We start from the raw sequence: 16,126 nt of genomic DNA on the forward strand, positions 1-16,126 counted from the left end.
CCATCAATTGGGGAATGGCTGAACTAGGTGTAGTATATGATTGTAATGGAATATTATTGTGTTATTAGAAATGACAAGCAGAATGATTTCAGAAAAATCTAGAAAAATTTAATAAACTAATATAAAGTGAAACAGAACTAAAAGAACACTGTGCACAATAACAGCAATACTGTATGATGAAAAATTGTAAATGACTTAGCCACTCAGCATTACAATGATTCAAGACAATCCCAAAAGATTTACAATGAAAAACACTATCCACTTCCACAAAAAGAATTGATGTTATTTGAATAAACTAAAAAATATTCTTTTTCTTTCCTTTCTTCTCCTTTTTATCTCTTCATTTTCCTTCCTTTCTTTTTGCACAAAATGACTAAGATGGAAATGTTGTACAAGACTGCACATATATATAACCCATACCAGATTGCTTACCATCTCAGGGAAGGAAGGAGAAATAGAATTTGGAAATCAAAATTAAAAAAAAAGCAAAACACAACTAACTTTATAGCCACAAGGACTTTTCCCTTTTCCCCTATAGTTAAATCAAACTAGACTGATCACCAAACATACCTTGGATTTTCCTGACTCTGTTATGGATTAGATTGTGAAGAAATTGAGTTTGGATGTAATTTGGTAGTAATGCATAGCTAGAGAGGCAGAGTGGAAGATTGGGTATAAAGTTCAGAATTCCTCTCCCCAAAAAACAGGGGTTCTGTCCCAACCAATGGACAAACTAATTGTAAGGTCGGAATTCCCCAATCAAGGGAACTCTTGAGTCTCCTCCCCAACCAAGGACAAGCTTCATACCAAAGAAAAAGGCTGGGAGCTCCATGTTGATTAGAAAAGTCTTTTCTGGGGCTCTCTGGGGTGGCAGCCAGATGTTTTAATGGGTTTGTATCCGTGCCATTGTTAGGTCCAGAACTCTCCATACAAGGGAAGTCTAAGCTACCCACAAACAAGAGGCAAATTTGCATTCTGAGGCAATGACCACACTATTCAGTGGATCCTGCAAAGACCCTGAAAAGAATCTCACAATATTATAGAAATCAGACAAAGGAAGGATGGACTTATAAAGCATCATGCCTACATTAATATAGTTCAGCTAATGTTTTGATTTACTACTTGGGAACTGGGCTTGATTCCCAGGACCTGGGCATCTGGCCAGTACTGGTAGTTATATGTCCAGACACTCAAGGCCATGTACTGATCAGTTTGAATATGTTCCTAAACACCCACAAGGTTAGAGCTGGACGTTGTCTTTGTAATGGCTTTCACTCCCTTGCTATAGTTTTCACCAATTGGTTTCCCACACACCCCAACAGAGACTGATCCATATTCCATCCCTGAAGCCCTGAAGCTAAATGGAGTCAGGAAGACTGGGGTCAAATCCAGCCTCTGGCATATTCTGACTACCAAGTGTTCTGGGCAACTCTTTATAAATTAAAGAAGTATTTCGAATCTGCTTTGTTTCTTCACCTTGTTGCAATTATAGATTTAAAAAATATGAAGTCACCAAAAGGTTTGAAGAGAGGAGGGAACATAATTAGAGCTATATTGAAGGAAGCCTAATTTGGTGGTATCCTATAGAATGAAAGTAGAGAACTAGTGGATTAAGGAATAAAAGGAGATATATTTGTAATGTACTATATAAATGCTAAATATCATTATTAAATCCCTAAGGTGTGGGATGGGTGGGGTGCAAGATCCCCTTCCCAATCCAATTAACTAATCAGAGATATCATCAGGTACAAAGAGAAAACATTTATTTAATTCCTGCAGAGAGAGGCCCAGACACACACCTGAGAGCTATCCCCTGCTCCCACCATGTGCTCCTGAACCTGACCTGCTTCTGGCTTGTCTAGGGTTTAAAAGGCAAAGGACTTGAGCCTTCTCACTGGAGAGACTAAAAGGACATAACATTACATCCTTGACCAATGATCACTAATGCTAGCTGCCTCCCATAGGTCATGTCACTTCCTGTATCTCAGGTTCAAAGTTCATTCCTCCAGAGAGTAAATGACTTCTCCAAGTCATTCCAGTTCCCTGGAAACAGGGAACATGTGACTCAACACTGAGAAACACTTCATCCAATTAGTCCCATTCACTAAGCTATTAGAATTGGGAGGGACTGAACAGAGTGGTACTTGTAGATTAGAAATGAGGAGATAGATATGAAACATTTTAAAGCCCTTATAACTATAGCAATCTTTTTTTTTTTAATAGGTTGAGCCAGATATTAAGAAAAGAGAGTTTTTGTATTGTTGATGACAAATGTGGATAGTGGATAGTTAGCCTGGCAACCAGGAACATTTGTCTTCAAGTCCTGCCTTTGACATGTGCTGGCTGTATGATCTTGGGTATCTTGTGACTTGGATATCTGAGTACCTACTCAGCTGTTGTCCCTGATAAATCTTTAAGCCTGTTAGACTGAAAAACATTCAGGACAAAGAATTTTCCCAGCAGCAGGGCTTAATATAGCACCTGGAACACAGTAGGTGCTTAATAAATGCTTGTCAAAAAATTAGAAGACCAAAGTGGAAAATGATAGATCCAATGCAAAAAACCAAATATGATTGTTGCTCTTACACAAACTCCCTCTCTTCCAACTCTGGGCATTTTCCCTGACTGTTCCCCCATATTAGAACCTTCTCCCTCTTCATTTGTCTCCTAGCTTTCAAGTCATGTCTAAAATACCACTTTCTACCAGTTGTCTTTCCCAGTCCTAATCTTAGTGATTTCCCTCTAAAAAGACTCCAAATTGATAGGTCTAACTTGCTTATATAGAATTGTTTTCTCCACTTGAGAGCGGCTTCTTTGAGACTCAAGGACTGTCTCCCCCAGCTTTCTCTGTATTCCCAGGGCTAAGATTCCTGCCTAAACACAGAAGGTGCTTAATGTTGTCTTCCCCCATTAGATTGTGAGTTTCACGTGAGCTGGGATTTTTTTTTTCCTTTGGCTTTTCTCAATATCCCCAGCGCTTGGCACACAATAGCAGGTTAATTAATGTGCATGCTCTCTCATTAGAGTGAGGTCCTGGAGAACGGGCCTTCTTTGTCCTTTGTCTTTCTCGGGATCCCCCGACGCTGGGCACAGGGTAAGCGCTTGAAGACGCTAGGAGACCAGCCAGATCTCTTCCCTTCTTCCCTCCCTCTCCTCCTCCCCGCTACATTTCCAAGAAAGAGCCACACAAACACGTGCTTACGTGAGCCCGGTTGCTCGTGAGCAGCTCTTCCGGGGCGGGGCAGATCCCTAGGCAGGTAGCCGAGGGCGGCCAGGGGTTCGCTGAGAAAGGGAGGGGATACACGCAAGCCTGATATGGGCGGGGCCTATAAGAGCTCGGACTCCTCCTCTTTCCCTGCTTCTACCCCATGGGCCGAGCTCCTCCTCTTTCGCTGTCCCTTTCCTACCTCTTCCGTCTCGGGCTCCGTCCCTCCCCGCCCCTTGCCGGTTTTTTTTCTTTCCCTCCCTAATCAGCTCGCCTGAAGCTGCGGCTCGAGCTCCGCCCAGCCCCTCCCTGCTGAGCTCCTCCTTCTTCCCCCACCTCCTTCTACATTCTCCGGTCAGACTGAGGCTCCGGCTCCGCCCCGCCCCCCGCCGGGCTCCTCCTCCGGTTCGACAGAGGCTCCAGCTCTGGCTCCGCCCCACCCCACCCCGCCCCCCGCCGACCCCTCCTCCTCCCTCCTCGAGCTCGGTAGAGGCTCGGCTCCGCGGCGGCCGCGGCGGCAGCGCGGAGCTCGTGTAGCCCTAGTGGCAGCAGCATGGCGGCCGTGGAAAGCCGGGTGTGCGAGACGGCGGGCTGCAGCAGCGAGGCTAAGCTGCAGTGCCCCACCTGTATCAAGCTGGGCATCCAGGGCTCCTACTTCTGTTCTCAGGTCAGCTCCGCGCGCGCCGGCCCCGGCCTCGCAGCCCCGCGCGCGAGCTCCCGGATTCCGGCCCCAGAGAAGGCGGGAGGGCGGCCCAGGACCCTGGCCCGAGGCGAGGACAGGGAAGAGAGGGGCGTGTGGTAGGGAGCGCGCGCGTGTCCCGGACGAGGGGGGCGTGCGCGCGCCGCAGCCGCAGACCATGTGGAATGGGGCCCTCTTTCCCCCAACTCCTCTGGGAAGGGGTTCGCGGAGCCGGGTCCCTCTGGCGCCCCCGCCCCCGCTTCGGGTCACGTGGCTGCCGGCTCCAGGGCAGGCAGGGGGCTGGAGCTTGGGCGGACGGGCCTGCTTGGGGTTGCTGGAGGGAGGGAAGGAGAGAAGGAAGAAGAAAGGGAAGCGAAGCGAAGCAATTCTTCGCTATGGCAGCTGGGCTAACCTGACTTTTGGGCCGAACGGGCGGGGGCAGGGTGGCCCTCGGTCCCTGCTCCGGTTAAAGTTAGCGGCGGGCCGCAGGCCGGGCTGCCGGGAAGTGCGAATAGAAATTCTTGCCCAACCTTTTTCGTCCAAGGCGAGAGCTCCAGACTCACCTTTCCCCCCCTTCCCCGACCCTCCGCACAGAGCCACATACGATCGCTCGTACATATATACACATACACATTTTACTGAGTCGGCCAGGGGTGGCAGATCCTGCCCCTGACTAAAAACCCAGCACTCTTTTCTTTTAAGTCTTTGAACCTGGATCAACTTTTTAAAAAATGGGGGTAGGGGGGCACGGTGTGTAGCCTTGTCTTTAATGCAAAAGCTGTGAATTTCAATGTAAGAAAGATGTGATTGAGTCATCTTGCTTTGTCATAAGAGTTTCCTGTAGCTTCTCCGACCGAGGATGGGCTGGTCAGGGGTTATATAATGGGTACCGGTATATTTTAGTAAGTTGTGCCTCTGTGGAGATTCCAACACCCAGTGGTGTCATTCTGCCCGACTCCTTGCACTTGTGCGCCTGTTTTTTTTTGTCTAAGAATTCTACACCTAATGATAACACTTTTTTTAATTGGTTGAGTGATTTCTCGAGCTCAGGGAATTCCTTGTGAGGAAATACCTTTTCCCTAATGCAGATAGAATACTGTTCAAGCTGGGAGGCTCATGGTTAAATGTCCTTTGTTATACAATTAATGTCAGAGGAAAGACTGGAACCTAGGTCTTTTTGACTTCGAGGTTGGTTCTCAGCTACCACACTATTTTTTAATTCTTGCTTGAGACCCAAAATATTGATAAAATTTCTAACTTCCAATTTTGATTACAATTGAGGTTTAGCCAGGAGATAAACTCCTGTCCTTAACTATTGACTTAGGGTTACCCAAGATAGACAGGCATAGCAGAAAGTTCTGACAAAAAGTGATCCACTGGAGAAGAAAATGGCAAACCAAATACAGTATATGTGCCAGGAAAATCCCAGATAGTCTCATCATGGAGGACAGAAGGGCCTGATATGCTATGCTCCATGGGGTCACAAGGAGTCAGACAACTGAGCAACCAGGAAGTTCTAAAGGATTGGATTTGAAGCCTGGCAAATCTCTGTTTAATGCCAGGGCTGATACTTGGCAGCTATGACCCTCATTCAGCTCCTTTGGGATTTCTTTTTCATATTTGTGAAATTAGAGGATTTCATGATCCTTTTCAACTCTGAACCTATAAGACTCATCACACACAAACACAACCTGGCACACTTTAAAAACATAGACCCCCTAAAAGCTCTCTCGTATTCAAGATAGGTTCTTATAAGTTCCTTTTTAGCTTTAATCTATGGTATTGTGATCATTTTATATATACATGTGTGTATATATATATATTACGCAAACACATGAATGTGGTATACATTTGTGAATAATAATAGTATCATGCAGATACTATGCGTGTTGCCTGACACTCCTCAGAGCAGAACTGCCAAGGTGTATTTTCTAAGGTTCTTTCTAGCAGGATTTCTTAAACTTTTTCTACTCATGCCCTCTTTTTTGCCTGAGGAATTTTTATGTGGCCTTGGGTTTGCAGGTGTATAACATATATACAACATATATATATGTATATATATATATTATATATACATACATACATATATGTGTGTGTATGTATATATATATATATCAAACATTTACTGATAATAAGTCATAATTTTTTGATTCCCCACATTGAGTTATGACACCCCCATGTAGATCATAAACCACAGTTTAGGAAGCTGGGCTTCCAGATCTATTGGTGATTCTATGATATAAATAAGCAGTTAATAATTGAGAACTATGGAAATATATTTAAAATGTTTGGAAAAAGTTTTTTTCTAAGATTGATTTGAAATTGAGGGGACTTTCACATTTGATTCTTTTAGTGCTTTTTTGATTCTGGTATTGATACCAACTTCCTAATCATTTAGAATCCACTGGTTTATAAGGGTTTATTGAATTAAATTGTAACTATCCTTGTTTTCATACATTTTTAACACTCTCTGTTTCTGGTTTTTCTTCTCTCTGGTGGTCTGCACACAGCAACCGGTTGAATCATCTTAAAGCTTAGAGATCTAATAAGTATCACTTAAGTCTTTCAGTTCCTCCTCACTGCCAATGGATTAAAAAGTCTAAACATATCTTTTATGCTTTTATTTATTCTCTTCCCTAAAATCCTCTTCCTATCATAAAATCATAACCCATTTATTTAGGTGATATTGTAAGATTATAAGCTCTTGAATTGAAAAGGACGTTAGAGATCATTTAGTGCAGTACTCAAAATATAGTATTGGGATGTTTTCTTTTTGCTTGTTTTATTAAAGCTTTTTATTTTCAAAATATATACATAGATAATTTTCAACATTAATCCTTGCAAAACCTTGTGTTCCAAAATTTTTTTCCCTTCCTTACCCCTCCCCCTTCCCTAGATGGCAAGTGTTCCAATATATATTAAATATATGCACTTCTTCTGTAAATATTTACACAATTATCATGCTGCATATCATATATCAAGAATCAAATCAAATCAAAATCAAATCAAAAAGGGGAAAAAATGAGAAAGAAAACAAAATGCAAGCAAACAATAAAAAAGGTGAAAATACTATGTTGTGATCCACACTTAGTCCTCTCTGGGTGCAAATGACTTTCTCCATCACAAATATATTGGAACTGGCCTGAATTAGTTTGCTATTGAAAAGAGCCTCATCCATCAGAATTGATCATCTTATAATCTTACTGTTGCTATGTATAATGTTCTCCTGATTATACTCATTTCACTAAGCATAAATTTATGTAAATCTCTCCAGGCCTCTCTAAAATCATCCTGCTGAACGTTTCTTATAGAACAATAATATTCCATAACATTCATGTACTATAACTTATTTAGCCGTTCTCCAATTGATGGGCACCCTCTCAACTTCCAGTTCTTTGCCACTACAAAAAAGGGCTGCTACAAACATTTTTGCACACATAGGTCGTTTTCCCTTTTTGATGATCTCTTTGGGATACAGGCCCAATAAAGACACTGCTGGATCACTGTTTGATAGCCCTTTGGGTATAGTTCCAGATTGCTGAACAGAATTATTGGATTAGTTCACAACTCCACCAACAATGTATTCATGTCCCAGTTTTCCCACAACCCCTCCAATATTTGTTATCTTGTCCTGTCATTTTAGCCAGTCTGAGAAGTGAGAACCTCAGAGTTGTCTTAATTTGCATTTCTCAGATGAATAATAATTTAGAGTATTTTCATATGACTAGAAATTGTTTTAATTTTTTCTGAAAATTGTTCTTATCGTTTGACCATTTATCAATTGGAGAATGGCTTGAATTCTTATAAATTTGAGTCAGTTCTCTATGTATTTTAGAAGTGAGGCCTTTATCAGAAATATTGGATATAAAAACATTTTTCCCAGCTTTCTGCTTCCCTCCTAATCTTAGCTGCATTGGTTTTGTTTGTACTAAAGCTTTTTAACTTAATATAATCAAAATTATTCATTTTGCATTCCATAATGTACTTTGACCACAAATTCTTTCCTACAGATCTGAGAGGTAAACTATCCTTTGTTCCAATAATTTGCTTATAGTATCACTTTCTGTGTCCAAATCATGAACCTATATTGATCTTATCTTGGTATAGGGTATTAGATGTGGGTCAATGCCTAGTTTCAGCCATATTAATTTCTAATTTTTCCAACAATTTTTATCAAATAATGAATTTTTATCCCAGAAGCTGGGGTCTTTGGGTTTATCAAACACTAGATTACTATAGCCATTGACTATTTATTGTGTCTTGTGAACCTAACCTATTCCACTGATCAACTACTTTGTTTCCTAGCCAGTACCAAATAGTTTTGATGACCGCTGTTTTATAATACAGTTTTAGGTCTAGTACAGCTAGGCCACTTTAATTTGCATTTTTCTTTTTCATTAATTCCCTTGAAATTCTTAACTTTTTGTTCTTCCAGGTGAATTTTATTATTTTTTTCTAGTTCTATAAAATAATTTCTTGGGAATTTGACATGGCACTGAATAAATGAGTAGATTAATTTAGGTAGTATTGTCATTTTTATTATATTAGCTAGGCTACCCACAAGCACTTGATATTTTTTCAGTTGATTAAATCTGACTTTGTTTTGTAATTTGTGACTCCCAAATACTTTATATTATCTAGGTATGGGAATTTCTAAGATCTAGGTGTTCTTGAGATTAAAGCTTTTCATAATACCCAGATGGTTTTTAATATGGTAACTTGGTAGAACTGATGACTTATCTAAGGTCACATTGAGTAGTAAGGAGCACAGCCAAGATTAGGAGCCGGAATTTGTGAATCCAACCTTTTATCCATTAGAACACTCCGTATACAGAGCTTTCTTTAAAATGCCTATTTTGATAATCCTAGATGATATGCAGTCTTTTCTCACACCTCTCTTCTCCCCCTCTTTTCCCTTCTTCTATAGTACTTAATACAGTATCCCTGTACTTATCTGGAATTCAATTATAGGGTAACCTCACTTATACTGAGTATAAATAAACTAAGTGAAAAATTTCTTTGGATAGCCAGAATAGATATTTTTCCCCTCTCCTTATCCTATCACTAGAGTGAGAATTTGGAGATAGGGGGAGGGAGGCAAATTAAATAGGTAATGGGATGTCTGTGTGTTTTTAGAATGTCTTACAAAGCTAGTCTCTAAATCTGGTGAATTTCTCTTTGGCTGTGAATGAATGGGGATGGAAGTAGTTTATACTGTTAAAATTGTTCTGAAAAAATTTTAACACAAACAGATCTAGGCCAGTTGTTTGAGTTTTTTTTTTTTTTTTTTTTAAACATTTATCATTCTGTTGTACACTTAGATATTTTCATTGCCAGTGGGACAGAGTAACATCTATTTAGCCGAAACACTAGCATATAACTGATAGGAGACTTGAACCCAAGTCTTCCTGATTCAGAGCAGCTCTTATCCATACTGCTTCTCAGTGAGGAATTCTTGATAACAAAAAGCACACTCCTTTATGATTCATTTAAATGCTAATAAGAATGTGTTATTATTCTTTTTTTCTTAAACTTTTAAAAAATTAATTAATTTATTTACAAAGCATATGCATGGGTAATTTTTCTAACATTGACCCTTGCAAAACCTTTTGTTCCAAATTTTCCCCACTTCCCCCCTTCCCCTCCCGTGCTGGTAGATAGTCCAATACATGTTAAATATGTTGAAATACATGTCAAATCTAATATATGTATACATATTTATACAGTTATCTTGCTGCATAAGAAAAATTAGATCAAGAAGGAAAGTAAAGACAAGCAGAGATAAAACAAAATGCAAGCAAATAACAGAAAGAGTGAGAATGCTATATTGTGGTCTATACTCTGTTCCCACTATTCTTTCTCTGGGTGTAGATTTTCTCTTCATTACTGAATAAGTGGAATTGGTTTGAATCCTCTTGTTGTTGAAGAGAGCCACATCCATCAGAATTGGTCTTCATATAGTTTTGTTGTTGCCATGTATAATGATCTCCTGGTTCTGCTCATTTCACTTAGCATCAGTTAATGTAGGCCTCTCCAAGCCTCTCTGAAATCATCCCAGTGGTCTTTTCTTACAGAACAATAATATTCCATAATGTATAAGAATGCATTATTGAGAATTCAGTCAGTTTCAGCTTCATATTCTTACACATGAATAGCATTTATTAATCAGAAAGTTTTATTTTAGAATGGAATGTAAAGCAAACAAAAACAAAAAAAACTCAACTCCTTTCTTATGAATCTTGTCTCTTCTCTCCTCTTTCTGGTTCTCCTGTATAATAAGGAGAAATATTCTTGTTCATCTTAGTAGATAGGGTCCCGGGCTCTACAATTACTAATCTTTTTATTCTCTTCTTTTTTTTTCTATAGAACGTGCCCTGTGTTTAAGCATCATGCTATACTCCACTAAGCTAGACATTTCCCCCTAAGGTATTAATTTGGCAATATCATCTAAACTCTTCTCAGAACAACTTTTATTGAAAAGCTGTTTCCTTGTTATAAGTAATAAATGCATTCATATAGATCTCTCATTCTTGGATGGGGGCAGGAGGAGATTGACAGCATTTAATAAGTACCTACCACAACAGGCATATAGGTACTAGGGATACAGAAAGGTGTGAGAGATAGGGCTTGTTATTAAGTTTAGCAGAATGTATACATAATAACAAGTCAGGGTACACATATAATAGCAATAGTGTATATTTGTATATTTATGGTTTACAAAGTGCTTGCATCTACCTCCTGGTGTACGCGATGCCATTATTTTTGTTGTTATTATTCCCATTTTACAGATGAAGAGATTGAGGTCAAGTTAGCCAGCACAGATGAGTTATCCTTTTTTGAGTTATACCTACTTTTGTGGTAGATTTATACATAAGATTTTGAATTTGCTTTTCAGTCACTTTCGTTGTGTCCAATTCTTTGTGACCCTACTTAGGGTTTTCTTGGCAAAGATACTGAAATGATTTGCCATTTCCTTTTCCAGCTTATTTTACAGATGAGAAAATTGAGGCAAACAGGGTTAAGTGACCTGCCAAAGATCACATAGCTAGTAAGAATCTGAGGCTGGATTTGAACTCAGATGTTCCTGACTCCAGGCCTGGCTCTATCCACTCTGAACCCAGCTGTTCAAGATTTTGAAGATGAGGTTTGTAGGTGGCAGTGTTTGTCCTCATTCTCAAAGGGACTGTGACATCAGGGAGGAAAGGTGCCTTGACATGCAAGTAAATCCGATTTAAGTGAGGGAGGGCTGGGCAAGTTCACCTGCTCTTTCTCCTCCAGAGTCATACAGGTCCAGTGATAAGGTATAGGTGAGGGCAGCTGAAGATGGCTTTTATATATATGTACATATGTACTAATGGAGAGAAGGAAAGAAGATATTTGCCTTGAAAGGATTGATATGTTTAAAGCATGAAGATGTGAAGCAACATGTATGTATTTCATCTGTGTAGGGAGATTCCCCATAGAGCAACAGCTGTTTTGTAGAATAGCAATTCATGTGACTAATAAAACGCCTGGCTTTGATGACAATGAGGCAAAGATCAGTTAAAAAAAAGACAAAAAAAAAAACCAACTGTGCCTGTTAGTGAATAGTTGATATATTTATATTTACTGTAATAGGAAGTGGTAGTGCATACTGTAATTTCTTTAAGGAGAGGACATGGAGGGAAAAGACAGATAACATGGAAGGACTGGAGCAGCAAGAGACTAATTAGAGACAAAAATGGCAAGGTCCTAAAATCAGGCAGGGGCTAGTAAGAGAGATTTCCTTGGAGGACTTTGAAAGTCCAGGAGAGAATTAGAAGCAAGGAGAGAAGTGAATATAAGAGAATTAACAAGGGGAAAAAAAAAGCCTGATATCCTTATCAAAATTTCAGTATAAGAAGAGATGTTAGAGGACATCTAATCCAACCTGCCTCTGAGAGGAAATCCTGGCTCATAATGTTCCTGATTGTGGATGGGACATCCAGCTTGAAGACTTTCCCCCTGTGGCATCCTCTGCCATCTTGGACTAGTTTTCATTATTAAGTAAGTTTTTTCCTTATATCAAAGGCTAAATTTGCCTCTCTGTTATTATGTAGAATCATAACATCTTAGATCTTATAATCCTAGATTGAAAACTAGAAGGGTCATCCATATTGGTATCAAATTCAAATAGAAATGATTCCTGCTAGTTGCATATTGATTAGAACATCACAAATGTAATATAATATGTTAATTTTGTTAAACATTCCGATTATATTTTAGTCTGGTTAGAGTTGGAGACCATTAATTTGAAAACCTCTGATTTAATCCAACTGACAGATCATTTTTCAGATGAGGTAACTCATCTAGTGTGTTAAGATTTTTTTCTTTAGAAAGATGAAGTGCTCTAAAGTCACACAGATAGCAAGGATCAAGAGCAAGCATTCAAACCTGGTCTCCCCTGTCCCAGATCTACCACTTTTCCTGCTAAGTCATGCTGTTCTCTTGAACCAATTAAAAAAATTCTAATGTCTCCTTGCACAGCCTTTTAAGTACTTGAAGGCAGTGATTTCTACCCTAAAACTGTTTCTAAGCCATTTACCTACCTTTGATTTCTGTACCAGATTTTTCCAGAGCATGTCTCATCTCTTTAGTCTTTGTTATCCTTCTTTGAAATGTATGCCCATTCCTTGCTCTATAGATAAAACTCATTCTACAAAAACTTAATAACATAGAATTCTATAATGAATGGGGAAAATAGTGAAGTAACTTGCTGGAAAATGGTGGAACTAGATTTTGCACTGAATAAAGCTCACTTGAGCAAAAAGTTAGTGTTAATTGGTTTTGTTTCTCTTACCTCAAAGATTTGGTGGAAAATTTTCTCTAAAAACCTAATGATGTTATTATGCTGGTCTTATGATATTGGGACACTTCCCCCTTTCCCCAATGCTCATCAGTTTATAAAGAAGCAACTTGGGGGCATAGTGAAGTTAGGGTTGAACTTGGAATCAGGAAAACCTGAATTCAAATTGTGCCCCATCTGTGTGTCCCTAGGCAAGTTATTTAACCTCTATCAGCCTTATTTTTATTATCTACAGAATGGACATGATAATTCCTACTTAACCAAGTTGATGGGAGGACCAAATGAGATGTGTAAAATGCTTTGCAAACTTTAAAGACTATATATATATAGCTATTATAAAAGTATTCCTTTGTCATCAGATATAATAAAATAACACATTCCTTAAAATCAATAAACATAATAAATAAAAATCATAAATATAACTATTTACCAAAAGAAGAAAACAATGATGTGAGTATTGGAAAGGCAGTCTGCTGCCAAAGATGAAGGAAAAAGCAAAAAAGCAGAATGAGTATCTAGATACAGCAAAAAGGCTTTGTCTTTTTAGAGTGTATGCGATAAACTTGTTATCAGCAGACTGAATAGTGGAAATACTTAATAAGTGTTATTTTCTACTACATTGTGCATTGTATCTATTCCTCTATGTATGTATATATCTGTTATATGGAGGAATTTGTCTGTTATGATGAAAATAAGTCCATATAATGAAAAATAGGCAAATGTCAATGTTTATTAAAACGAAAATTCATAACAGTGAGGGATGGATATGCCAATATCCTTCTAGCTTAAGTTTTCTAAACTAATTTTAACTGAATTTCCCAGACCTATTGTGACTAATGATTATTTAGCACCCTATGAGACCAGGACAGAATAGAAATGGGTACACTTAAGATTGAATTATGCTTTTACAAGGAAGAGGTGAATCTTCTTTCCCTTTGAATTGAACCATTAGACAGGGATTTATGACATTCCCATTTAGTCTGGCAGAATTCTGTGAAGTTGAAAATAATGAGAATAAATCATCATTTTGCTGCTTGGATCCTGGAAACCAGAATTCAGTGCTATAGGGTGAAGAAGGAATTTGCCTTTTGGATAAGGTAATGTGATCTGGAGCTCCAACAATGATTCTAGAATATTTGCATACTGCAAAGGACATGAAAAATTATCCAGTCTGTTCAACTGATGGGTCATTGGCATTACTTTAGTTCTGCAAGAACTTTTAGGGGTTTTGATGAACTAATTAAATATAATCAAGCTTTTGATGTTGAGATGTCTTCTAGACTGTTGAAAAGATGGCAGAAGAGAAATAATGAAGGGCATTCAGAACTTATTTTATTCCTATTATTATACTAATAGATATACTATATGTGCATGTGTATATATTCCATTATATATATTTTATAGAAGAATTTTCAAAAAGTGTAAGGTCTTTTAGTGACTTAGAATGATAAAAAACTTTTTTTTTCCTTTGAGTATAGGATAGCCTTTATTTATTTTCAAATCAACAATCATTTATTTAGAGTCTACTGTGTGTTAAGTGCTAGACATACAAAAAAAGGCAAAATACAGACTCTTTTCTCAAGGAGCTCACAGTCTTAATTGGGGAGACAACACAATGATATACAAAAAAAGATATTAATCTTAAACATTTATTAAGGGCCTTATATGTGTTAGATACTGCTGAGGATACCAAAACAAAGGATATTCCCTGTCTTTAGGGACATTACAATCAAATGGGCAAGGAGATCATAGAAGAAGAAGTTGAAAAGGAGGTGAGGAAGCTCATGCAGCTGATGAGAAATGACTATATTGAGCCACCTCTTTAAATGGAGGTTTTTGGAGCCTAGGACTGCTCTCCAATCAGAAAGGTGAGGATGTTGATAAAATGTGGGTACAAAGGATGTTTCAGTCTTAGGATGATGGGATTTTTCAGTGATGAGCATTCTGGAACATGAGGGAGAAGGCCACATTTTTATATCCAGTATAAATTGCAGAGAATCAAAGAGGATAGGCACTGGTATTAAAGGGGATTGGGAAAGCCTTCTTGGTATAATATTTTAGCTGGAACTTGAGAGAAGGTAAGGAGGTGGAGATGAGGAAGGAGAAAATTTCGGGCATGGGGAAGGGGGACAATCAATATGTATAGAATTGTGAGATGGAGTCTTTTCTTCAAAAATGTCATGGAGACTAGTGTCACTATATTGAAGAGTCTATGGAAGGTACTAAGGTACAAGAAGACTTGAAAGGTAGAAGGAAACCAGGTTATGAAGAATTTTTGAAGTCAAACAGATGATTTTGTATAAGAAGCCCATGAAATATTTACTGAGAAAGTGGCATAGTCAAATCTGTGCTTTAGGAAGATCAATAAGATTAATGACATATAAAGCCTGTCACGTTTTCTCAGAATTTGGTTTGCTATATAGGCATCCCTTTGATGGTGAAGTGAATTCCACTTTCTCACAGAGTTGAATGGAATTCCCTAAATTTTAGAAATCTTAACCTTCCTTGAGATTGTCAGCATATTTGGGTAACCCTGAACAATAGTTTTTTCGAACTTCCACTGTCTGAATAACAGTAATGATAGGAGGTAGTAAGGTATAGATAGGACATTTACCCCAACCATGACTTGACCTTCTTCATCTATAGTGGTCAAGTGTTGATCCTCTTTGTTCTTTGATATTTTTTGCTTTTCAATATCCACTTCAAAAAACTTTTCCAGACCAAAAGAACCTAAAATATAATCTCCCCTTTTTGAATTTCTATAGCAAAAACTATTTAAAATTTCTAACCCCATTGTATATATTGTGTACATTGTATAGATGAGAAAATTGATGCTCATAGAACTTAAATGACTTATCCATAGTTATGCCAGTGGAAGATGACAGAGCTAAGATTCAAAGAACACAAATTTTTTGATGACAGATTTTGTATTTTTCACACTGGATCCTTTTGCAAGGCCAAGTGGAACAAGAAATGGGCTTTTTGGGGACCTAAAAAACTTAAGTGTTTTTTTAATCATTATTTTAATGTTAACCAAAAATATAACCAAATCTCCAAATTTAAATAATGATTCTTTTAACCTTTTACAAATATTGTTTGTCTGGAACACATGATATCTATACTGTAGTTTTACACCAATTAACATTTGTTTCTTAGTATTTATTGAAATTTAGGAGGCATCTCATGATTTAGGAACCTGTTTTAACCTTAGAAATTCTCTGTGTGTGCTCACCTTCATATCAATTAAACTTAAATATAAAATTGTTTTCAGTTTTCTGTCCCCACTCCAACATATTCTTTTATAATTCATTCAGAAATCACCTTCTTTGTAAAGATAATTTGCTCTTTTCTCTTGAAGGATTACTTATTGGGGCACTAGATGGTTGTATAAATAGAGCCCTGAACCTGGAGTCAGGAA

General features: G+C 38.3%; 1 protein-coding gene across 3 annotated transcripts in view; it reads left to right on the forward strand.

Moving 5' to 3' along the window:
* Window positions 1-3,692: 3,692 nt before the first annotated feature.
* METAP1 (methionyl aminopeptidase 1) overlaps window positions 3,693-16,126 on the forward strand; it is a 77,910-nt gene continuing 65,476 nt past the window's right edge. Inside the window, exon 1 of one of the 3 annotated variants that reach the window (XM_051966481.1) lies at window positions 3,693-3,872. In XM_051966481.1, the coding sequence (XP_051822441.1) occupies window positions 3,759-3,872 (114 nt within the window). In that variant the 5' untranslated portion in view covers window positions 3,693-3,758. Of the gene's footprint in view, window positions 3,873-14,492; window positions 14,577-16,126 lie in introns of those variants that run through there. The other 2 variants (XM_051966480.1, XM_051966479.1) reach the window with 2 other exon arrangements.

This window comes from Antechinus flavipes, chromosome 6 (genome assembly GCF_016432865.1).
Source record: "Antechinus flavipes isolate AdamAnt ecotype Samford, QLD, Australia chromosome 6, AdamAnt_v2, whole genome shotgun sequence".
Classification (NCBI taxonomy): Eukaryota; Metazoa; Chordata; class Mammalia; order Dasyuromorphia; family Dasyuridae; genus Antechinus; species Antechinus flavipes.